Genomic DNA, 25,959 nt, shown 5'->3' with positions numbered 1-25,959 from the left:
TCTTCTCAGTGCCCAGCAATGTAAGAGGGATTCTTCCCACTGATCACCGCACTAATATACTGTAAGTTGTGGATATAAAAAATTAAAGTGGGAGTCCCATGAAGATCTGAAAGCTAGTTCAAAGGGTTCCCCCATGTAAAAAGGTCAAGAATCACTGCCATAAAGACTTCTCTATTATTAGGTAAAACATTTGGTGTTTTAAGGTATATATTTTAAAGATCTATAAAAAAAAAAAAGTGTTTTTCTAACTAGTTAAATACTTCTTTTAGTTATGCACAATTCATAAAAGCATGTTTTACAGTTTTTACCTTTTAAGTAAAAATAAAACAAACTTTAAAAAGCATCCGCCCGAACAGGGACTTGAACCCTGGACCCTCAGATTAAAAGTCTGATGCTCTACCGACTGAGCTATCCGGGCTCTGATGATGTCAGCAGAAATATGTTTTAAGTACTGACAACATCGACCTCTACTGGTAGTCACATACAATTACCCACAATTCCACAACTGAGACTATAATGATTTTTGTGTGTTTCACTGGGAAATTTTCCTAACTCTACTAGTTAGAGGAGAAAATATAATACAAACTGCATTATTCTTTATTTGACAAGAATTAGAAGCATACGATCAAGTGATTTACAAAAGCAGAAATACATTTACTGCAAAGATTGCTTTGTGTTAAAATGAGTGAAATGTACATGCACATGTAAAGGAAGAAGGCATATGCTTACCTTTCTGGAGGCCTGTGATATATAACATTACAGCTCCTTGAAACCTGCAAGTATTTACCGGTTATCCCTGAAGCTTCCAGTGGTCCCCCCCGCTAACTTGTATGTCCAGTAATGCAGCGGTCGCCAACCTTTCGGACCTCACGGACCACTAAATTCATCATTTTAAATCCCGTGGACCATTAATATGAATTTTTAAATACATTTGTAAAATAATGATCTTCCTAATGGTGCTGACAAGGACTGTGGAGGTTCTGATTCATTGATAAGCTCACAGGTAAGTGAAGTATTTCTATTGTTACTATTGTCATTAGTTGTATTATCTTTGATATTACTAATGAAATGCAAAATATTTGTTTGCTTTTTCTCACTCATTTTGGGTTTATTTCATTCCAATCTAAGACCAAACAAGAAATGATAGTTATCAAAGACAAACTATTTGATGCCATTCAATATAACAGTTACAGAAATTACACAGCTAATGTCATACTTACCTAAAAGAACATCTGAGAAATAAACAAATAAAATAAAACAATCGCACAGCGGGGTGACTGTTGTAATGGTGGAAACAATACTGAAGCGTACGGCTCGGCAATGGTCACCTCATACAACTTAATACTACACTGACGTCACGCTGCGCCTCCCTTGTTTTTCGGTCTGTAGTACATTTTGTGAGTTTAGTGCAATATAAAGGCAAAAATTGTCATTCAGAATATAAAAATGTATTAGAATATTATTTTTGTTTTATTATTAATAAAACAAAAATTGAAAATAATGTCCAAATTTTTTAGGGGATCACCAAAATTTTCTCACGAACCACTGCAGTAATGACATTACTCGCAGTAGTGGTGATGAGGTGGGAGAGGGAAGGGGTAAAAGGGGTATCACACAACCAAAAGTACACATTATGTGGGCAGCTAAAGATCTTAAAAGAAATACTGTGGATGGAACCAGTTCTCACCGATACCCCAAGCCTGTCTTTTGATTACGCATGGTTTTACCATTTTTACCACAGAAAATCTCATTGGATAACGTGCTTGTGCTCTTTTCTTTAATTTTTTTATGAAGACAGAATAGTATCTTTTGTCTTTGTCTTGCTCCATACATAGAAATAGCATAAAACAAATAATTTGAACTATATAAATAGACATTTAAGAAATGCAGAAAGTGTAATAAAAATGAAATTTGTCTGTGAAAACAAAAAGCACAACAAAAAAAGTATGCGTTCTCCAGTGTACTATCAATGAATGTTTTAATTGCATGTGTTACTTTCAGAGGGCGGAGGAAAAGGAGCGTAAAATGATAATAATAAGGTATACAAACAAGTTTAAGTGTTACTGCACGGCTGTTTACAATAGACTATTCGGGAAGGCCTGAAGGCATACGACGATACAATCTCTCTCTTTAGAAGGTGGTGTTTGCTAGTCAAGGGGGGTTTAAATACGAGGGCGCATAGCGTGAGCTGCTGCTAAACAATGGGGAAGGTCGACACAACCAGTTTATAAGCCAGCAATGGGGCACCACAGCTGTAGTGCACAGGAACTGTCTTTCATGCACTATCGTGACGTACCATGAAACAGATGGCAGGGTTGTTGTTATGTTTTGGGTTTTTTTTTTCTTTGGCCTGTTCACAATTTAGATGAAGCTTGCAAGACAGAGCAACATAAATCAACACAGAACATTAGTGTTTGTGTACTGTCATGTTACAAAACAGGAAAAGAGAACTATGTTGTTTATATCATCAGAAAATCATTTTTCTGGTGTAGAATTTACGTATATATTGGGGCAGCATGTGCGGACCAGCGGCTGACCTTGTTGCCTTACTGGTGTGTGTGGGGATTTTAGGTTTCTATTTGGGCCCTTGGAAGGATGAATGTTGTCCTTGTGTGGGGCCAAGTCGGATTCCAAATACATCTGTGGCTTCCATGGCTTTATTTTATCAAGAAGAAAATGATGACACTAAACAAATCAATAACATATTTTCACCTACAGTGGTCATGCATGGATAACTTCTGAATTCAATGGATATTGTCAATGTCTTTTTTTGCTGGTTTAACAAATTCATCTTCTGACCTCATGGGAAAAAAGCCCAAATGAAGGTTCTTAGATGTATGATTCCCTTACAGGTCCATGGTAGTAGCTGTGTTTCCCCCATCTAAACATCTTTAGAAGGTGAGCACAGGTAACATTCATTCCTCAAAGTCTGCAACTGTAAATCAGCAAGGTGGCATTGGATGTGCAAAGGTTTGGTGAGTATCTTATGAAGAAGACAAACAAAAGTACATAAATCTTTGGTGGGGCTGCTCATGTACCTAACAGGCTAGCAAGTGGAATTCAAGAAACGGGGCAAAACCAGTTTTAACAGTGAATTTTTTGTTTAGAGACGTATGAAAAAAAAAAAAAAAAAAACTACAAAATTGAAGCAAGAGGAGGCCTGGCTACTTTAGTTCTACAGCAAACTAAAATGACCTTAATGTTTGCTGCAAAGTGGCATTATTAGAAGAAACGCAGAGGAGGTATCTTCAATGTGCCAATGGATTCTAGTCTTCTGCATTCATATTCACAATTGTTAACACTTCAGGAAAGTCAAACTATCAAAACAGATTCACACAATGTTTTGTTAGGAATCAGCTATTTGTTTGCCAGTATATTAAAAGTTAGGAGTATTTCCTCCTACCATACATACATGTAAGAAAATAAGACATGACTCGGCCAGTACATAGGATCCCCGCTACTTACCCATCATTCCGTATCTCCCCTCAGATTGTATGCTACTTCCCCCTCTTCTTAGATTGTAAGCTCTTTTGGGCAGGGTCCCCTTCTCCTTCCATGTCATTGTTTGTATTGGTTTGTCAATTGCAACCCCTAATTATTGTACAGCTCTGCATTATATGTTGGCGCTTTATAAATACAGTTTCATATTATTAATAATCATTACACCCTGATAAATATTTACATATATCTATTACACACAGACATAGATAATCTGACAAACTTTGTTTTGTGGAGATCCAAAGACTAATTCATCATGGTAAATAAATGCAGGATTTACATACAGAAGCCTTGATAACAAGGTAACTAACCTGCTTGTGTGTGTGTGTGTTTTTTTTTTAACTCGAACACTCCTAATGAGCAAGCCAGAAACTGTGTTATTGTAAGCTGAGAACTCCTCATCTTCAATAGATTTCTGCCTCAAATTCTGCTCTAAATCATTACGACTCATTAAACAGTCAAGGCTGAAATAAAAACAAAAGTTCTATCACAAGGTACATTTGTCTCGGAGCTATTTATTTGCCATCAGCAATTTTCAGTACTTTGAAATCACAATGCACACAGATACGTTATGGGAAGAGGCGCTGCCTGCATCAGACTGGGATCTTTACACAGCCGTTGTAAAACGTCAAACTAAATGATTTTATGTGCTCTGCTTTTTATATATTATATGTGTATTCATGTTCCTATTTTTTCAGTGTCGGTAATTACTTTTAATTCTCAAATATTATTAAATTAATTACCAGGCTTATAAATATAATTTATTCCGTTGAAATCAACTTGACATTTATTGTTAAATATATAAATGGACTTTATAAATACTGAGTAATAATAATATGCAGAAGTATATTTAGATTCCAAAGAAAATCTGAAATTCTATTGTGTCTTGAATGGTAATTTTTTTTAACACTCGTCAATCTAAAAAAGATTTACTGCACAAGATTCTTCACAATAGTAAATGTATGTTAGAATTTAATAAAACATTTTAACACAAAATACAAACCAGACACAAATTGTCAGTCAAGTCTTAAATGATTGAAGGAATGCCAGTTTTATTTTAGAACTTTTTTCCATCCTGTATTTCCGGGTTACATCAACCAATGTTAATTGGAAAAATCCAGGCAATACAGATCTATCTTATTATAGACTTGTTGGGAAGGTGATTTTTTTTAAGCAATGATTATTCTGCAGAATGCAATAAATTAAAGTTATTTATATATTTATAAAGGAATGTAAAATGTTAGTAACAAAGACTGATATATGACGGAAATGGAAGGTTGTTTAATTGAATGGTTTCCTAATATTGTAAAATAAAAACATTTAATAAAATACATTTCTGAACTGTTTCATTATTTGAGTGCAATCCATTATTTCATTTGAAGCCAGTACAATGCTCCTATAAAGTTGTGTCAGTCAGTTTGTGGGTTTTTCACTGGCTGCTTAGCCAAGATCCTGGAGTTCTGATAAAACAACCAAGGACATTGATGACTGCACTTATTTTACAATTTGGCGTGTTTTTGTGGCAATTATGTACTACCAGTCTGTCCTTCAGACACTATTTGCCAGGATATAATGAAATGAAAATTTCCGCAGTGAAATCGTATGGCAGCCAAGACTTTCGTTGACGCATCAATTTGGAGTCAGTCAGGTCAATATCGGTTCCCGGGTATATAAAACAATGAGTAATAGCTTATAAGACATCTGAGTAAACACTCACTCAGATGACAACCTGAGTCATTTACTGCTTGAGACAAGTCTTATGTAAAGAACGATTTCTGAAATTCAATGATTCATAGCTTATTAATAGTCAGAATTTGCTGCAACCTAAAGCACACCTGTACTAAAGGTAAACTGTAAACTATATGAACTTCTCCTATTTGCTTCCTTTTGGTCTGTTAATTATACCAATGACAGTGTTTCGCTTACTAATGCATGTTAATCCTGCCATGAAGGTATCACCCCCCATTCCATGTTATAAAGAGTAGAAAGCGTTCTGCTATCCTCTCTTAGGGTGACAGCACTGCGTCCTCATATTATATGTACTGCATTAAGTGAGGGTTGTTACCCAGGGACAAGAAGGTGTGCTAATAGCAGGAGACGGGTTTAAATATACATTAATGATGCAAAATTAAATAATTCCTCTTTCAATGAAATCCCAGTCCCCGGGCAGCCTAATTAGCAATGGTTACTTTAGCTCCTAGGTTAGAGCTGTGTTCTCACATCTCACAGTACTTCAACCACTCATATTGCATGATGTGTATCTGAGCTCTGTGTGACTTTTCAGCTTAAATTTACTACAGGCACTCTTAGAAAAAACAAAAAACAAAAGATATCATAGGGAAAAAAAAGTTAAACATTTATTTTAACACCCTTTTCCCTTTAATTACATCAGAGTTTATCCCTCTCCTGGCAATGAGCAGCTCTTACTGCTGAACTAAAAGGTGGCGTTTAAATGCTGACCAGTGAATTAACACTCTGGAAAGGGGTGAATCTGTGGGCTGAATTAACTCAGGAACACGAGTGACATCTAGTGCTGAAACATTATCATTGCAGGGACAGCTCTGGGCTGATCCTCTTAAATAATGGTGAATTTTAAAAATAAAAAATGCAATTTCACATTTAAGTGGTGATATAAACCAAAGTATGTACCTACTGTAAACCACAAAAACAAATAAAAAAATATCCAGTCAGGTGTTCTGCATTTCTGTTGTCAGATTGTAACATGAGCGGTCAGTTCATGATCTTGATTTGCTCATATCACAAAGGAAGTAAAGTGATTTATTATCTGTTGAAATGGGTCACATCACTGCTATCACAAAGTATTATAAAAAAAATTGACTTTTGATTGAAATTGATTTTAAAAAATGAGGGAAAACTGAAATATAAGGCATTTTTTATCCCCCTTTATCTGCATTCCTAATAAATCATTTCCAATCAGATATAAAAAGGAAAAAAACCTTACCTTGTACTATGTGTAGTATTATACTGCCATCTTGTGGACACTCTATAGTATCGCTCATTAGTACAAAAGCATGAGAATTGAAGACAGATTTCTCATTTCAAGGCTGAAAAGGGTGAAGATTTGGTTATAATTCGTAAACTTTGTCATTAAATTTTCTTATTATGTTTAAGAAAACATCAAGCATTTTCTAAAATGTACAGATATTATTACTACATGGTGTGTTTTCTGTGATAAAAATAAATAAAAACAAATACACAATTACAGGAGGAGCAAGCAGTGAGATATCTTAAGTCTGCTATAGCCTGGTGATCTGACTATTTCTTGCTGCAACACAGCCTGGTTATCTCCCTGATGTCAGCCTAAGATTGTACAGAGAAAGGGCAGTGGCAATTCTTTCACTGTGCATTTACAGGCTGATGGAAATGTCTAGAATATGTTACCTAAACCTACATCAAGCCTTGAACATTTACTAAGATTATTCCCTTGCACTGAAAAAGTCTCTCACAATGTACATTAGAATCTACAAGTCATATAGAACCCACCTCATTTCCAGATTGGAGAACATTTGCCATCATCTACCGCTGTCTCCCTGTCCTATCCCTATTCATTGGATTTTCAGCTTTTTGTTTCTAACATGGTTCAGTATTATTATTCAGTGTAACCTACAACATTCTGAATGCAAATACATCCTCCAAATACAATGCTCCAGAAAAAAATCCACATATTAAGGTATTCTGTTTTTGCATATTGCCTCGCAGGTAAAATCCCGCTGCTTGCATCTAGGCCATTGTCATTTGAAAGGAATACCAAGTCAGGATGCTATGATGTTTTCAAAAGCTATACAGCACCTTGCCAGGCCCAATCTCAGCAGTCATGGTCATTCTGCATTGCACAGTAAAGGACAGAAACCAAGTCATGTTATCAAGTTTTATTTAACAGCATGTTGATGAGAAGGGAAATAAGGGAACGGCAAATACAAGCAGATTAAACTTCAGTTTAATTGCAGCAGACAAAATTTGGGTTGTCAGTCTGGCTGTGATTTGCAAATTTTAGGAACTGGATTGACAGTAACACAAACATTTTGGCAGGTAAAACGTCTCATATATGTATATATACAATATGTATTATTACAGTTGTGTAGTTAGCTGTTTGCCTGCTGTTCAGCATGAATTTAGATGACATTTGAATACCAATAAAATGTAGAACAGATGCACTTTGCACATAGAACCATCTTCCTATGTTGCCCAGAAGCATTTGGACCCAACTAAAAGTGACGTCTTGAACAAGTTCATGTTTGGAAATAAACTCATAAAGACACATCAGATATAAGAAAGCAGCAACAAATGATCTGGGTTATACTATGTTCAGACTGGTATATTGGCAGCCATCTGTGTCTCTGAGCTGGTCTTAAGAACCCGGTGTTGGAATATTTTTTAGTGGTATTGAACCATTCACTGCTGTCCCCATTCATTCCCTATGGTCAGCTGCGGCTGGGACACTACATAAAATGACTGACCTAAGGATGAGGTTCAGGAGTATGAGGAAGAGGTAAGATCTGAATATTTCCTTACTATTGCACATTGAGAGTGACTTAACAAGCAGGTTGGGAACATTAAACTTAGAGACAGTCTAAGTAAATAAATGATGTAAAACAAGATTTGTGTCTGGCCAACTGAAATACAGATTTTTTATCATAGATGAAACACTACACACACAAGGTAAATATAAACCCAATCACTAACATTTCATAGAAGCTTGAACATGTTCATGTAATATGTCATGTCATTTTATAACATGTAGCTTTCATTAACATAAAACCTCATGATTGTGACATGAAGGGCCCTCAGGCTTTTTTTTTCAGGGGAACATAATGGGCATACATAATAATTTAGGTTCTCCAAGACTCTGAGTGATCCAGCAAATCTGGAATTTACCTGGTCCAGGATTAAAAACATTTACCAACTAATATCTAATGATTTTTAAATAATCAATTTCAAGTTTGCTGGATCACCTATGTTCTCCCTTAATATAGCTTGAATAAATCAGGCTCAATCTCTCCATGTGTCCCAAAATATTTTCCACATTGTCACCCTGGCAGGCTTTAATTAGGAACTAGAAATGGCTGTTACAACATTGCACAAGTATAGTTCGTTGTTTTTACTATCATGAAATCCACCCTGAGAAATGCCTTGCAGCCAACAAAAAGAAAGCTTGTATTACAGTGGTTTCATGAACTGCAGGAGGTTAGCAGCACTAAGATGTCACAAAAAAAATTAAAACTGAGAAAACAGGACTTTATTATACAGTGCCTTAGGAATCCATGGGTCCATTTTTATCCAAGATTCATAGAATAATTCAGGATTCAATTGCAAAAAATGTGTTAAGAAAATCTTGAAAAAAATTGATGAATTGATCTTTAATTATCCATCCAGAGGAGCAGAGGGGGAAAATTTTATAATGTAGTAAATCTATCTTAGTATCGAGTGACAACATGATTATTACTAAGTAACATAGTTGATAATTCTCCAGTAAAACCAAAACCCCTTCAATGAATTAGAAGAGTCCTCCCAGGACCAAAGGTATTCACACCTCATTCCACAATCTATCCCAAAAATAACTGGATTCATTGTTGTATTCCAGACTGCATGCAGCTATTTCAGTCTTGCTGACCATTATCAATGCAGAATATATAAACCATGGCTTTCATGGTGTAAGATTTGGGACTCATTCATACTACTGTATAATTTGTCTGGTTATACAGAACCACCAGTGAAAACATACAAGGAATTCACTCTATAAAATTAGGAAACAAAGATTTATTGGCATTGCAAAATGAAATTGACTACATTAATAAACAGCATAAAATAAAAAGAAAGAAAACATTTTAATACATTACATGAGCCTGCTGGAACTTAATTTATATTAACATATTACACACACTATATACTGCCTACATCTGTTTGGGATCTTACCCAGGAAAAGATCCTGTATCCAATAAACAAAATATGCAGTCCTGTGCTTGTCGTTATCTGTATAATGAAAACAGCTATTTAGATCATGGAAATAAAACTACTAAAACAACTCCATCAAAGTCTGACATCTGTTTAGGTTACTCTTGACAACTTCAATCATATATCATACTGTTCTATGTACTGAAGGATCTAGTGGCAAGATATGCAAAAATGCAAAAAAAACAAAAACAAAAAAGCAGTGCCACCCCTTGGTCCAACCATTATCATCAGGCCAAAGAAATGACACAGTTCTCCAAATGGATTCTTCAAATCTCAGAACTATTTACTGGAGAATCCAGCAGTAAAAGGTAACACTATGGTTTACTGGAAAGGATTGAAAAACAAATTATATCTTACAAATCCTGCCACACCAAAAAGTGATTTCACTGCTGTGCCTAAATTTCAGTGATGTTACTATTCCTCTTTTTTGGGCACCAATTAGTTTATTTATTACCAGAACCTCCAAAGTGCCTTATTGCACTCTTGGAACTTCTACCTTCCACAATGCAGTGATTAGTGCCTGAGTAGCCACGTGACAGGTTCATAATTATCCAATATGTGGGGTGAGCCAAAACAGATATTGAGTTCAAGTTGAGTACTATTATATGATCTTCTGGGAGTAACAATAAGGGAATGTTAGGATATGACTAGGTGTCGTAAGATGCCTGCAATACACTGCAAACATTTTTTACTTGTTTTCCTAATGCTAATATATTTAGGATCTGTATTGTGGACAAGGAAAGCCATTACTGATAAACAACAAAAGCAGTAATTTTTTAGGATCTTGTTTATATGTCAAGACACAAAAAAACACCTTTGTAATGACCTATGTTGTTGAATTGCACCTGTGCAGATTCCTGAAGTACAGGCTCTTTCATGGGCAACTACAGACTGTCTACAGTAAAGTATAGCTGACAAATGCTTGCAGACATGATATTCCATGTGCGTTTACTAATACCATAACAGTAAACACATTTTTTGGATGCAGATGAAACTTTAACAGCCTGCTTAGTAATACCAGGACAAACAAAAATGTAATGGATACAACAGTTTAAAAAATTCTCCGCCCTGCTAAGGGCTAATGTTATCCTTGATGCAGAAGGCATAAGCTACCTAAGGTTTGCATGGTGCATCATGAAGACAAAACGAGTACTGTTTCCAAGAGAGACTGTATACAAGAATGGTGCAATCATGTGACACTCATTATGGGGATATTATTACATTCTTTTCAGAAGTAATATGCGGTATGGGTGACCCAGTTTGAAGACTGGTCCTTGGTGCGCTTAGCAGAGCTGTGTGATGTGAAAATGGATTTGTAGGCCTCTGACTTGTCGTTGAGGTGTGGCCTCTTGGAGGCAGAGCTGGATGATGTGGTGGCCTTTCCGGATGTCTTGGACTCTGCTGTATAAAAACAAAGGCACAATTATTCATCTATACACTCAAATTTCTGTTTAAGGGGACCAAAGAGTTTTGGGTGTACCTAAAGCCAACATGGCACTGACGGTTACCAGCATATAACGTTGTGCCTCTCTTCCAGCATGCAGTTACCAGCCCTTCCACAATTCATCTTAGGCTAAATAAAAGGATATGTGAGGAGCTGAGCTTTAAAGAATTACTGTAAAAAAATAAATACATTTATTCCTCTCCAATCTCCCTTCTCACAAGTTAACCTAATTCCCTACCTCACCACAGAATAATATCTACAGAGATCTTAGTAGCTGTGGCTCCCTCTTTTTGTTTATTCCTGCTGCAACAAAGAAGTCTTGCTTATGCATTAGTTACATAGGCTTCAAGGAGTGTTGTCTAGAAATCTTTTGAGCCATAAGGCATTGCTTGGTGCAAAAGAAAGATTTTTCCACAAAGCCATGAAATCTTTTCTGCAATACAAGCAAAGTTCTCCAGACACTCAGCAAGTGTCACATCTGCCCTCAGTTGTCTGTAACAGGCATCAGTAATTACCACACCTGAGACTGAGCTAAAAAAAATAACACCTGATGGGTTGCAGCATCAAGGGCAACTATAGCGCCCTCTGCTATCACACATGGCATTGCCCAGAAATACACAAAAATAGATTCCCTATCAATAAATTTTATAATATTTATAAGAAATAAAACTACACGCTCAGTGCATTACTTACCGCTGGAAACAGAACTAGCTTTAGGGTTGCTTTTGTTTCCATTCAAAGTTTTGGAGGGTCCTGGAGCTTCTAGAAAAGAGGATAAATAGATGGTTAGATTCGTAAAAAACTTCCAATCTTGTAAATTTCTATAGAGCTGTTAAATAAGCTGATAAATAATGATTAGGCAACATATACTCATTTATTACCTAAAGTAATAAACAACAGAACTGACCAAACCTACATATATGTGGCATCCAGAAAGACAACACATGAATGTAAACTTTAGAACAGTCACGTTCTCCCCTTTGAGGCACGTTAATTGAAACTATAAAGCAGCAACTGCACAATGAATAGCAAGGTTTGCCCATTGGATACTTTCTTTAAAAGAAAGCTGCTGGAGTATATGTGTTTAAAGCTATAGGAATTCCTTCTTCTCCAAAATCAACTCAAAAAAATGGATTATTACAAGTCTGGTTTTGTTGAGCATTATCTTTTATACAGTTTCCCCTATGATAAGGCACTGTCTTATATTTTTTGATATGCCAAAATATGCCCTAGGTCTTATTTTCAGGGTGATGCCTTATTTTTCCATGAAGAAGACTACAGTACAGATTTATTGTTGAAATCACTCATGTGCCATTGATTGTCCCCTTCTGATCACTCATGTGCCATTGATTGTCCCCTTCTGATCACTCTGTGCCATTCATTGTCTCCTTCTGATCACTACCGTATGTGCCATTCATTGTCCCCTTCTGATCACTGACTTGCCAGGTAACAGACTGGGTTAGGGCATGGATTAGCATAGCAGCTTGCTTGTCCTTTGAAGTTACTTTCAGTTTCACTCTGCACTGCAGCCAGCATCGAGGAGTCACACAGAGGCACACAGTATCAGGTGTCAGAGGATGTCTTATTTGCGGGGGGGGTTGCTTTATTTTAATTGTTACGGTAGTAGAAACACGGTAGTATAAATGCATTCAGGTTTTTTCAACAAGATAACTGCCACTATGTTTCCCTGTATATTGTTCTCTTTATTAGTGACCCCCTAAACTTCCTGTTTACCTTCTGTTGTCCCTCCATTGGAAACAGCACTTTCTACTGCCTTTGGCTTCTTGGATTTCTAGAACAAAAAAAATAAAGTTACACAAGATTTTAAGATTGTTTGTCATTCAGCTTCCAAAATCTGAAGAACTTACCTTCTCCATCTTTGCCTTCAACCTCTTCTCTTCCATTTTCTTCCGGAGCTCCTCCACCTCATCTTTATCACCGTTCAGCAGGATGATATCCTCTGCCTGAAATGCACCACCGCACTAAAACCATACATAAAAAGACAAACAGAAAGATTAGTAAGCTCAAGTCAGACTTGGCATTGTAATACATGGCAGTGATTATTCATACAGTTTACTAAAGTCCAACATTTCAGTATTCTCCCCAGAGCTTTTTCTAAATTGAGTGGGAAGAAGCTGCAGGCGGGTGGCAGCCCCTGTATTGTGACACAACTTTTCAGTAACCACCCAAAAATAGCCGGGTGGTAACTGAAAAGTGCAAGTGTGCCCAGCTAAAAGGGGATGGAGAGAACACTGGATTTGCCGAGAGTAATGTTACTGCAGAGTGTAGATACCTAAAACATGGTGGGCTCTGGCACACGCCTGCCTTTCCCCACTATTTCAATAAAGCCTATATAAAGACTATTGACTATTACACACCTATGATATTGCTGGACGTCCCATTCCTAAACCATGAGCATTCAAATGGAGTTGGTATCCGCAGTGTGGCTATGACAGCCCTCACATTTCTGGGAAAGCTTTTCACAAGATTTTGGAGGGTTTCTGGGGGAATCTGTGGCCACTGAACCCAAAAAAAACATTTATGAGGTCAGATACTGATGTTGAATGAGAGGACCAGACTTCTATTTGTCATTCCAATTTATCCTAACGGTATCCAGCCGGGTGTGTGCTATGGGTCGTTGTATGTTGTCATTTGGAAGGGCTTCAACACACTTCTAACCATACAGTAGGTTTAAAGGTCCTCAAAATTTAAAATAAACTTTGCAGGCCAAAATCAACTCCTTCCATTCTCCAGCTGCACAGTCACTTTTCCTTTGCACCCCTTAAGTTGTTAGTAGGCTAAATAAAATACCTTTGTACAACAACCCTAGAAAAAGTGGGTCTATTTTGTGGGAAAAGGGATGGTAGGCCGAGTGGTGGGGGTGGAAAGCTGGGCTTCACTGGGGAAGATGTCAGTCACATAAGAAGAGAATGCTACATTTACCCACACAAGCCTTTTACCATGTGGTTAGCACTATCTTTTAGAACCCATTAAACTGTTATCCTTTTGTTTTTATCGTACAACTTTGTAACACAGAATTTTTCAAGGAATTGTCCACCAAGACAGCTTTCCCTTCGGAAATGCTATGAATGAGAAATCAGGGAGTTTTGCATAGGAAAAACATATACCATGGAAACAAGGACTGTTATTTTAAGCTGTATCTACATCCTAAACGCCTGAGAGTACCAAGTAAAAGCTTCACAATAAATGTGAAGTTCATGTATTGCAGAAAGGATCCCATATTTCCAGCAAAAGCAGAATCTAGGATATAAGGTAAGACCATTTCATTTTAAATGACCTCTCACAGGCACTGTTAGAGACAGTTTTCTGTAGAAAGGGAGAAGTTTTGTGTTAAGCTTTAAGTTGGGAAGTTTTGCAACCAAGTATCTTTAACCTAGTGGGAAGTGTGATAACTTTCCTGGAGAAATTCCCACACTTGTTGCTTTGGTAATACAGCCAACAAGTAAGGAAGTGACACAGGGTACCCATCCATATTTTTCTTTTGTCAATAGGCAAGCAAAACTGAAATAACTGCTCAGGGGGATGTTAAAGAAACCACTGTTCTAAAAAAAAAAATATTATTAAAATTAGAGTGTTTTATAGAATGTATTCATGTATTGGGCAAAGGCTCAATGTGCTATAGTTAGATGAAACTTGCTGAAACAACATGATACATCTGGAAGATTCGTTCCCTTTAATGAAACCCTTAAGGAGACACAAGTGCGGTCTCAGGAGGCAAGGGGGCTGAAAGAAAAAGCAAGGCTTGCTTAGAAACACATTCTACATCTCATGGAACATCCACAACGATCTTGTCCGTTCACTCTGCTATCTGAAGCATGCAAGCATTACAACCTGGCTGGTGGAAAACCGACACTCATCACGTGAAAATTTCAAGGTAAGTGACAGCAATAATACAGGTGGATTGAAATGATAAGAGACTGTCTCATTTAGATTTCATCCCTGAGGCTGACCACATTATCAGCAGGTTTTATAGATTAAACACATCCATTAGGAGAATTTGCTACACTCCATGATCATGATATTTAAAAACATACAAAAATAAGATGGGGGACATGATCTTTTTGGGGAAATTATTCAATGCAGATAGTCATTTTTCTACAAATGTTTTTATAGCAAATAATAGGAATAGAAGGCAATACTGATTCCAAACAGAATGACTATTGGAGTAATGGAATAGCAGGAAAGGTTGTGGAACGCACTCAGGTAAAGATTTCTCTCCAGCAAGCCAAACCTCCTGAGCCAGGTAGTGCCTTTCATTAGGGGTTTTTACATTTTTAATACCAGGATGCAAAAAGAAAGTTGTTACTGGCACCCAAAATGTCACTAGATTAAAATGTCAAACTAGATTATAACGTATTAGAAAGAAATTAGCTGGGAATACCTTAACTATAGAAATGTTGTGGCATTTGCTTTTTTTTAGCCTTTTAGAATTTGTTGATGATCTTTTTAACTTTTTTCCCTATAGGAATTTAGAAAAAAAACTCTGAAATAATAATGGTAATGATTGAACCTCAGGAGAGAAGACAATGAGTATTCTTGGTTGCACAAAGTCAGGTTTTATGCTATGTGTTGTAATCTGCCTCATCCTGTTGGCCCTAAACAGCATCAACCAACCAGGTGGGAGGACGTCCATTTTGTCGGAGATCAAGGAATGCGGTTATTACCCTGGAGAGCTGTGCAAAGCGTTGTTTGAAGGAAAGCCAGCTGCTCTAGTGGTGGGAAATTTTTGCCAAGAGGCTCTAACACCAAGCAAGAGGCCAACGCCGAGTGTCCTAAAGTCCAGGAAAAACTGTTCAATGCTTATAAAGGAATTACACTTTATTACTAAACCTCTGTCTAAGGAGGAAGCTGCCTACCCCTTGGCATTCATCCTAACCATACACAAAAATTTGGAGATGTTTTTTAAACTCCTCGCTGCCATTTACGCTCCGCAAAACATCTACTGCATCCACATTGACCAAAAGTCACCCAAAGCTTTCTACCAAGCGGTACAGTTCGTGGCAGACTGTTTTCCAAACATTTTTATTTCTACAAAACAAGAGACGGTGGTCTACGCTGGGATCTCACGCCTGCAAGCAGATCTAAACTGCATGGAGGACTTAATGCGTTCCACCGCTCCATGGAATCATGTGATCAATCTTTGTGGACAGGATTTCCCCGTTAAATCAAACAGAGAAATCATAAATTATTTAAAAAGCAAATGGAACGGCAAGAATCTAACGCCTGGAGTGATACAACCAGATCATATAAAGTACAGAACACAAGTTAGGTATAAAGAGTTTGTTCACGAGGGAAAGTCCTATGTTTTCCCAACAAACGAAGAGAAAGATGGTCCTCCTCATAACATCACACTGTATTTTGGGACGGCTTACTATGCCCTTACCAGGGACTTTGTGAAGTTTGTGCTGTCTGACAAACAGGCAAAAGATCTTCTTGAATGGTCAAAGGACACATACAGTCCAGACGAGCACTACTGGGTGACACTCAACAGAATTAAAGGTAAGAGAGGTTTTACACAATAATGAGGCTGTGAAAAGTTAAATGCCCAATGTTAACTGGCACAAGTCTGTCAAATAGAATGAATGCATATACAAAAAACCCTATCAATTAACTCAAAGTGAACAAGCTGCATAACATCTGATTTCAAAGGTGTGCACTGACTTACTCTGTGTATACGGTCAGGTAATATTCATGTTGACATGTGTACAACGGTCGCTTGACGTCACTCATGAATCCATCAGGAAAGATCCATGAACAACTGATCGTGTATGACCACTGTACAAATCAAGGGAGAGCACAGTGGGGTGCCGCTCGCTTTTTCTCTCCCTACTCCACAGAACAGGACGGGATCTGTGTGTAAGGAGCTTGTTCATTCATCTGTTACTGGAAGCAATCATGAAATATTGTTTTCAGCAACCAAAAAAATGTATGCCTGTAGACTGCTATAATCATGAGGCAATGGTTGTGTTTCTGACAAAGAATGTGTGTCAGGCAGCCACATTCAGACTGGGATAGCTGGTTGGGATTTCTGGTTTACCGGTGTTCTGGTAGATTCACTTATTCAGACATGACCACAGGATCTCTGTATTGGTTGCACGACCATGTGATGACTTTATCCAGTGTTTGTTCTCATACTGGAGAATGTACAATGTGGTGGCACTTTCTACAGGGCACGTATACCAGAAATGTGATAAAATATAAAGTCAGAATTTAGTAACTTATTGTATATTATAGGTGTCCCAGGATCCACCCCTGATGCAGGATGGGAAGGAAATATCCGAGCTATTAAATGGAAGGACCAGGAAGGGATACAGCACACTGGATGTAACGGTAATAATTCTCCTTTTTCAAATTAAACAACATATTTTATTCAGAAGGTCCACATAGTGTTTACTTTTTTAATCTTGCTGTGTCACATTGTAATTATTGTATTACACAAGATTTAATTTCCATTGTTCTATCAAGCAGTGTAAAGAGAAAAAAAATCATTAGCATAGAATCACTCATCCACCAATCAAACAGATAACCATAAATGAAGGCCACAGGGAGCTGTACTCTGATGGAAGCAAAATATATATTTTCAAGTAAGGTGAGGAATACTTCGTTAGTCCATTCAACCTTGGAAATGGTAACTTATTTACAAATCTATTCTGTAAACCAAAAAATTATTTTATTGCAATGCAACCTCTTGCAATACTCTGAGTATCAATACTAACACAAGGAGGTCGAAAAACAGCACAAAAAGTAAAACAGCTGTGTGAGTGCACCAACAAGGAGAGCAAGATTTTCATCTCTTACAGGAGATAATTTTTCACATTTAACATCTTTGCTTTTTTTCCCCGCTTAAGGTCATTATGTTCGTGACATTTGCGTGTACGGGCTTGGAGATCTGCAATGGCTGAATGACTCCCCACATTTATACGCCAACAAATTTGATCCACATCACTACCCCCTTGTCACCGACTGCTTGGAAAGACATTACCGGAGCCAAGTTCTGAAAGGAGCTGAAGTCCCCATAGAACAAGACTGGTATTTTCCAGACGAGTACACTCTAAAATCCCAACTGTGACATGGCGATAACATTTTTGCATGGAGTAACCAGAGAACTAGGTCGTATTTGACTAAGTGACATCATGCAAATGACACTCACTGCTCCAGGTATACCAAGCAAGTACTTTGCATGAGTTTCTGAAAAGGTTTTCAGATCTCGAAAGCGAACTTGGCCAGTGACTATTACACCTAATTAGTTTGTAATCTGAAAAAAAAAATGATTGAAAGGATGAAAGAGTAAGCATACACCGAAGGGTCAGACATTAATAGACTATAAAATGTAAAAGTTTTACAATTAAACCAACTCATCAGGGAAAATTCCTGCTTATTGGCTCTAAAATCTCATTCTGGCGTCTTTTGCACCTGGCTGTCTTGCTCAATGCAATCCGAAGGCTGTAGACATCTTCTCGAAGGAACAGGCACTCACGTAAATACAAGACTATTGTTTTACAGTTCCAGCACTGGTCTCTAAAACACTGCAGACTCACCAACACAGCAGCATGGAGGTCAAATGACATGAAGCTGCAGTGCTGCTATATGTATTATAAAAAGCCTCATTAGCCTGGTTATCTGAAAAGCTGACCTCTGGTCTCTGCCTTATCCAGACCTAGCTTCCTTAACTAAAGCCACAGTCATGCGAAAAACCAATCCGAAGGGTTCCCTCTATTCTGTTTACAGTAGGCAGAGTGCCCCTGCCTGCATGACATGGATTGTTGGGGACCAACCGGCATGAATAGATTAGCGTCACTGGCTTGATGCCCCTGTGCAAACAGCACTGGCAAGGGACACGGATGGCATGTACGGATTGAATGATTGTTGTAAATATTTTACTAAATCACCTTTAGGAGTTTTATTATTTATCTGCAAAGATATGAAGGATGAAAACACTGGATGACATTTGATAAAGCACTGTGTATTATAAACCACTGCCATTACATTCCGATCTCAGTGCTGCTGATCTCATACAACGTCATTAGGCCACTTCCTACCTACACACATGCACTCAGGCATATGTCACAGTTGCTTATCTTCTATTCAGTGTAATTGGGTGATAATACAAACGGCCAAACAAGAGGCAGGTGTCACCCAATGGCATGATATGCCTCAACAGGGACATAACCAAGGACTTATTTTAACAGAAACTGCAGATATATAAAAGAAAAAAAAAAATACTGAAAACAACTTTAGAAATTCCATTTACATAATAAAGCTCATATGAGATTTCAGCAGTTGGTTTGGAATCTTTTTTTTTTAATATTTGGTTATTTAATTTTTAAACAACCTTAATAAAATGCATGTTGTTGGAGAGGTTTGGTTGTACTGTCTTTATTAAAGGACTTTTATTTTATTATTGCCTTTTAGGACTTGGTGATGCCAATTAGCAGCTTTATGCTATAGACGTAACATAGATCCTCCCCTGGGGTGCAAGGAACTCAATTCACTCCCAGAGGAAGTGCAGCTAATGATCTTACTGAACATAAATAAAGGATTAGTAACTAGAAACCTAGCGACGGCCCTGGGGGGGTACAATCATTTATGCCAACTTTAAACGTCTTTTGTATCATCATGCAAACTGCAATCAAGCACAAAATGCATGTTGTATGAGGATCCACATGTTTACTAAACAACTCTTCATCCTGTATTTTCTGCTCGGTGCTATTAAAGTAGACCTGTTTTTGGTAATGTTGTAGATCAGCAAATAAAGAATGTCAACCAGAATTAGTGAAGAAGCTGATTCAGGGATGCCACCAGTTCTAAGAAAACTTTAGGATGAATTACAGTAACAAATCAGGGACTTTTAAGGCAAGTACTTCTCATATAGTTTTACTTTAGAGCAACTTTGGTTGAATTACAGTTCCAAAATTGCTGATTGTATATGAGGCTGAACTGCCTCAAAGTATATATAATAGACAGAAAATATCACAAGTAGCTGAATTTGTACTGGTATCAACCTTTTTAGAGCATGGCTGGAGTGCAAGAGTTACAAACAACACACAGAGACAATTAGTCTATGTAATGACATAGAGCAGGGGTGTCAAACTCAAATACACAGAGGGCCAAAATTAAAAACTTAGGCAAAGTCACGGGCCAACCTTGAAATTTATTGAAAAAATTTTTCCTTCTCATTAGATATAAACCCTTTTCAAATGGAAACAAAGAGGTTTTGCTTCACATTCAATCTGGAACAAGCTTATATTAGAGAAAGGCATAACATTTTTTTTTTTTATTTATTTAAGAAAAAATCTTTTGTCTCTTTCTCTATTTGTAGCCCTCTGTTAAATTTCAATGGTAACCTTTTTGCACAGGCTAACAATAATATTAACAATATTCTTCTATGAAAATCCAACCATTCAAGTCCATGCCTTGGAATAGCAAGGAAACGCTGAGGGGGAGTGCTGGAAATGACAGAAGCGGCCAATGCGGAGCTAAATCTTATGAGTTGCCCGCCGCTGAAACTCCCTCTTCATTGAAATAGCGTTGCTACTAAAATTCGTGGCATTATTTGAATCTATAAAACAGTCTAATGCGGAGCTGCACATGGGCAGAAAGCCCGCTGGTCTATAGACGCGAGTGATGCCAGGAATTGTAGTAGCAGCGCTATTTCAATGCAGCAGCTGGCCAGCTGCAGTTCATATTTAGGATTCCTTTGAGGGCCAAGAAAAAGGCTGTTGGGGGCCAGATTTGGCCCCCGGGCCAGAGTTTGACACCCCTGACATAGAAAGAGAGAGCAGAGTAAAACAGAAATGAATTCAACAATATTCTGCTGCTCCTATTACTGCCCAGTCACAGGATGGGGTCTCGGAAGAAATGGGTTTAATCAGGGGTGCCCAACACATCGATCCCAGAGCCCTGCCTTACCCCTCCTTGCTGTTTACCAGGAGCCCTGCTGTACGTCTGTAGGGATGCTGGGGATGTCTTTCGTCAGACAACACCAGGAATTTTTTATCCAAGGCTCCTGTAACAGTGGGGAGGGAGGCAGAGAGGGTGGGAGGTGAGCAGTGCTGGGCAGCCAAGTCAGTTCAGGCTCAGGGTCCAATTACCTAGATACCTTTGTACAGATTAGCAGTTCTTTTTCCTGTGCGGCATGTCATTCTATGACAGGTGAACTGTAGCTTACTTGTAACTAGTCTATAGTCTGGTAGTGCAATGTCTGTGCAATGTTCTGCCATTCAATATCTCATTAGTTTCAGTCACTTTTGTGTCATACTCTGTGTGTATATATATATATATATATATATATACACACACACACATTTTCACTTCGTCATTTTAAAAGTAGCTTCCAAACCAAACCACTCACTTAGGGGTGTTCTGCCATGGCTTAGATTAGTACATATAAGAACAAGTGTCTGCTGCATGTTGCTAAAGAAAAACTTTAACATATCTAAAGGTATTATTATCTTTATTAAAATTATTTTTTACCCCTTTTTGTCTAACAATATGTTTTCTAGCTATAAATCACTACAATTTGGGATTTAAAATGAGGATTGGAAACTGAAGTGGTCCATGATCATGTGTCCATTACATCAGGTGTGACATTATTGATAAATAATGATATGATAATTTAAAGCTGCTTCTCATTGGTGTTACAGGCATCAAGCAGTTCTGCGTTGTAGGTGAGGATGCAAAGAATCTGCCCGCAACTTTGAGCGTCTATGTAATAGAAGAGTGATAGCTGCTGGGGAGTGAGGTATATGGCAGGTACCCTAAACAAGCACTTAAACCTTGCCAATTGGTTCAGCTTTAAAACTAATAGATCTTCTTGAAAAAAAAAAAAAACATCATGCATATAGTCATAAAGACATATTGACACTGCTAAATTTGGCCAGGGAATCTTGGCATTAATAACCAATGGGCGATAAAAAGCTTGAATCACAGGAGCTGATAAAGTACTATTGGTAATACATTTCTGTGCCTTTTACAAAGACCTAAAGGAAACTCCTCCACTCTTACCAAAAGGAAGAGAAATTTTGAAAAATGGCATAGGAAGGCAAATGGTAGCAATCCAATAATCACAGCTGTTGATAGCCGCCCATTTAATGAACCCTTGGACCGAGATTAGTTTGATTTATCAGCAGGGAATATTTGTCTAAATAAAAACAATCCTTTCTACTTGCAAATCTTATTCACAGGGCTTAATCATGATGCAAAATCCAGTGGACATGAGAAATATCTGCCAACACAGAATAAAAGCACAATAGTGTTTTAGTTCATTTATATTTATGCCAAACCCTTACCTTGTGACAGACATCTGTCTTGATTTCCTTCAGGGCCCGCTCAGAGAACACACAGCCACACTGTCTAAGCACACAAAACCTGCGGAGGAACAAAGGCATGCGCATAATAAAAGCCAACTTCCTGTATAATAAATGCTGAACAAACAAAAACATGTTACTGCAATTTAAATGCTTGCCCTACTTAGAAGAATTAAAAAATAACTTTTAAATGCAGAACAGCACAGCGGCTTCTTTATTTTCACCTGGTAACCTGCCAACCGCTTCCCATCTTAAGATGTCCAGTATCTATAAAGCAGCAATGTGGTAAATGTAGGCTGCTTTCCTGATGGATGACCTCAAGCACTCTCAACCCATTGCTGGGATTCCAGTTCAGGTTCAGGTATTTATTGTACTGTAGAAAACATACTTTGTGGAAAACAAATGCAACCACCATGTTTAAGTAACGGCAAGACTTTTACTATTGGGTTTAGGTATGCTTGTGCTGGCGAGGCTTTTTAGGACTTATTAGATAAGGACTCCTCATCGAAAGTCTCAGTGTGCCTATATATAGTATGTACCACACAATCTCATGCTATCATATCTGCAGGGGGAACCATTACATGCATGAAAAACTAATACAAACCTGGAATAAAGAATAAATGACATCCATCTGACAGATAAAACCCATGGGCAGATTGTGAACCCAGGCAAGACTGAGACTCAAGACTGGGCAATTATGTAGGCACAGGCAAGGGTGCTTGTTAAAATCATTGAAGGGAAGGTGTATACAGTGTACCAAAAATCAAAGAATAAACATGTAATATGTTGCAAATTACTTGTGCTTAAATCTAGAACTGGGTTATTTATTTGCCTTTTTTTTTTCTCCAATGTGTGACCCTGCTAGTAACATACTTGCTGTGCTAGGATGACAATGCTCACTCGTACTATCTATTGAGGGGTTGTATTGTCACCTCTTTTCAACTTGGATTACACTTTTGCAACCTAATTACTTAAAGAGGAAGTGTTTTGCATTTAACAGAAAAGCGCTGAGACTGCAGATAGCATGGTTTGTGTTTTCCCATAAGTACACAATAAGTGTTCCTCTTGGGTTAAAACATACAGAAATAAGTTCCATTGGTAAAGTTAAAAATGGCAGTTAGCTAAACTTAGAAAATTTGCAATAAGCCTGGTGAAAGCTAAACTCTGATGACCTAATTTTTTAATTTAAGTTATATTTGCTTTTATAATTACCTGTGTTTGCCATTCATTTCCAGTCCAACAACTGGGCAGATAAACTGTGCACGCTGTTCATCATATGTATCCCCCTTGGTGTTGCCTTTGTCCCCTTCCCATGCTGGATTGTCACTCAGATTCAATTCAATGATATTCTGAAAAAAACAAACACAATAAGGTGAAGCTGTACTCTATTTTACATTTTAACATAAAAACCATGCGAAGAGAGAACAACACAAATTGTTTTATTAGTTAAAAACCTTTTTTATGCTCTATTATTAGCAGGTACTAACGTTTTCTGATTTCTTAGCTAAAGCTTTAAAAGTAGTGAAATTGCTTATTTTGATTTCACCGTACAAATATTAATAGATGCAGCATATCAGATGCAGACTGCCTTTCCTGGCATCTGGTATTATCTAGCCCACTTTGATTATTCCTGCATCTGTAAGGTGTGTACCTAAACAGAAAAGTTTTCTAAAAAATTTAACTTTTATTAGAATGTTGGCAAAGTGGAAACAGGAAAGGCAAAGTGTAGGCAGATTAAACGTCAACTGTACGGAGCTGACACTAAAACCATTTCCCTGACAAAACAAATACAATACCACTTAAGACATTGTTGGTACCTTGATGCTCTTGATGTGACCTGCAGACTCAGCATGGGGTTTGTCTGGAGATTTGTCCAGCAGGAATTCAATGACTGCATCTTTATTGTACAACCTGTGTGAGAAGAAAGAAAGAAAAAAACATGTAATAAAACCATCAATTACGAACAGTTTTTTTGTATGTTAATGGTAGGCAATGCGATGCAGAGTTTTGGAACCAGTTAGTCCATTCTAAAAAGCAAAACATCTGGATCAATTTCATGATGATACAGTTATCTAATTCTTACAGGTTATCCAGTCAGAGAGAAAAAAAAAACCTCTAAATACCCGTTTGAGTGTAGATTTACACTAGGATCAAAACCAGGTGTTTTCCTATGGAAACACCTGATGGATGCCAATATAAAACATCAGATTTCTTTTTTAGCTTTCAGACTTACATTAACCCTAAGCATCTGGTCAGCTTGATACCACTTTCTTTGGCTCAAAGACTTGATGCCTTTACTTCGTTTGTGAATGGTAGTTGTAAGGGACAGTAATGAATAAAAACGCTACACAACATGGACTTATATTTGAAGCCCAGATTCCAGATGGTTGCCAAGTTCCCACTTGCTGGTATTTGTAAAGAGTACTACTTATCAATTTGAACCCCCCGCGCTATTTCGCACACACCAGTTCAACATTCCACTTGGATGCAGGGTAAATAAGTATCTAGCATTTGATCCTGGCGCTAATGTGAACCTAATTTGCTTACCTAAAGCCACAGTCATGTGATGTTCCAGACTGTTCTCTTAGTTTAGAGTAGGGGTGGTGCTTATCTGGTTGTCTACATCACTGCATGCATGACATGGACACCTAAAGCTGAACTAAAGCAAAAAAAATCACAAAGGTGCAGCTATCCTCAGTCTTCTTGCTATGTGATCCGATCCTGCACTAAGCAGGCCACTGAAAAGGGGGAAAAAAGATAGCCAATCTCACTGCGCATGTGTGAGAACAGCATCTCTTTAAAGCCCCTTAGTAAAGAAAATTGGACATGCACAGAAGGAACAGCCAAGGGGTGTGTGACATAGGTATCTCGGGAGGCTCTGTGCTCCCATTCAGTTTTGATGGCCGTGGCGACAGAAAGGGGAGCTGCTGCAACCTTTTTTTTAAAAACAAACAAACAGATTTTTACTTTATATAAAAAGATTGTCTACCCTTTTATGTAAAGTAAAAATTTAGAATTTAGGTCTGCTTTAATATTGACTGTCCAGTGGTGGAGGTCAAGATCTAAAAGAGGAGTCTGCTGCAGCAATAACAGCCCAAAGGGACTGGCTGTGGTGAGCACATCGTTATCTCTTGATCAGCAATATCCAGACTGGAAAGGCTTGTGGATGGCAGAGTAATGTAATGTGCAGAACGAGATTGATAAGCATATACTGGCTCTGAGAAAGGCTTTCCAACGTCCACTATTACTACTTTTCAGAGCTTCACTTCTGATATACAATCAGCTTGACATCTTTTCTTACACACACAACAGAATAAAGTAATGAGGAAAGACGTGTACCTGCCCAGTTCACAAGACACAATTGGCTTTTTCAGTTTCTCCTGGCTCAGTGTGCAGTAATACCAGCGAGCGACCAGCTCAGCATTTTTGTCAACCTGAAAGACAAAAGGGCAACAAGATATAAATTTGCGGTCACAAAACCAGAAGCAATCGCAATAAAAGCAGCTGCAAAGATCATCCATCAGACATAAGAGGTCCTACCCTGTTTCCCCTATATTAAGGCACTGTCTTATATTTTTTGAAATGCCAAAATATGCCGTAGGTCTTATTTTCAGGGGGATGTCTTATTTTTCCATGAAGAAGACTACAGTACACATTTATTGTTGAAAATCACTCATGTGCCATTGATTGTCCCCTTCTGATCACTCATGTGCCATT

At 37.8% G+C, this 25,959-nt stretch overlaps 2 protein-coding genes and 1 non-coding gene across 4 annotated transcripts in view; 1 reads left to right on the top strand and 2 right to left on the bottom strand.

Annotated features, from left to right (window-relative positions):
* Positions 1-345: 345 nt before the first annotated feature.
* On the bottom strand, positions 346-418 carry TRNAK-UUU (transfer RNA lysine (anticodon UUU)). Its single transcript has one exon. It is a non-coding gene; the product is annotated as a tRNA-Lys (tRNA).
* Positions 419-9,261: 8,843 nt separating this feature from the next.
* The window catches only part of RTF2 (replication termination factor 2), an 18,054-nt gene continuing 1,356 nt past the window's right edge, over positions 9,262-25,959 (bottom strand). The window contains exons 2-9 of one of the 2 annotated variants that reach the window (XM_072414215.1): positions 25,582-25,676; positions 24,060-24,153; positions 23,455-23,591; positions 22,225-22,303; positions 12,784-12,897; positions 12,650-12,707; positions 11,609-11,677; positions 9,262-10,872 (exon numbers count right to left, since the gene is read on the bottom strand). In XM_072414215.1, the coding sequence (XP_072270316.1) occupies positions 10,700-10,872; positions 11,609-11,677; positions 12,650-12,707; positions 12,784-12,897; positions 22,225-22,303; positions 23,455-23,591; positions 24,060-24,153; positions 25,582-25,676 (819 nt within the window). In that variant the 3' untranslated portion in view covers positions 9,262-10,699. The remainder of the gene's footprint in view (positions 10,873-11,608; positions 11,678-12,649; positions 12,708-12,783; positions 12,898-22,224; positions 22,304-23,454; positions 23,592-24,059; positions 24,154-25,581; positions 25,677-25,959) is intronic. The other variant, XM_072414216.1, reaches the window with a different exon arrangement.
* LOC140332933 (beta-1,3-galactosyl-O-glycosyl-glycoprotein beta-1,6-N-acetylglucosaminyltransferase 7-like) lies at positions 15,443-18,167 on the top strand. The gene is made up of 3 exons (XM_072414217.1): positions 15,443-16,435; positions 17,171-17,266; positions 17,785-18,167. Exons 1-3 carry the CDS (start codon positions 15,463-15,465, stop codon positions 18,003-18,005), a joined length of 1,290 nt encoding a protein of 429 aa, XP_072270318.1. The 5' UTR covers positions 15,443-15,462; the 3' UTR covers positions 18,006-18,167.

The sequence above is a fragment of the Pyxicephalus adspersus genome, chromosome 6, assembly GCF_032062135.1.
Source record: "Pyxicephalus adspersus chromosome 6, UCB_Pads_2.0, whole genome shotgun sequence".
Lineage (NCBI taxonomy): Eukaryota > Metazoa > Chordata > Amphibia > Anura > Pyxicephalidae > Pyxicephalus > Pyxicephalus adspersus.
Note: the sequence above shows the minus strand (reverse complement) of the source record. Positions and strands in the feature narration are given on the sequence as shown.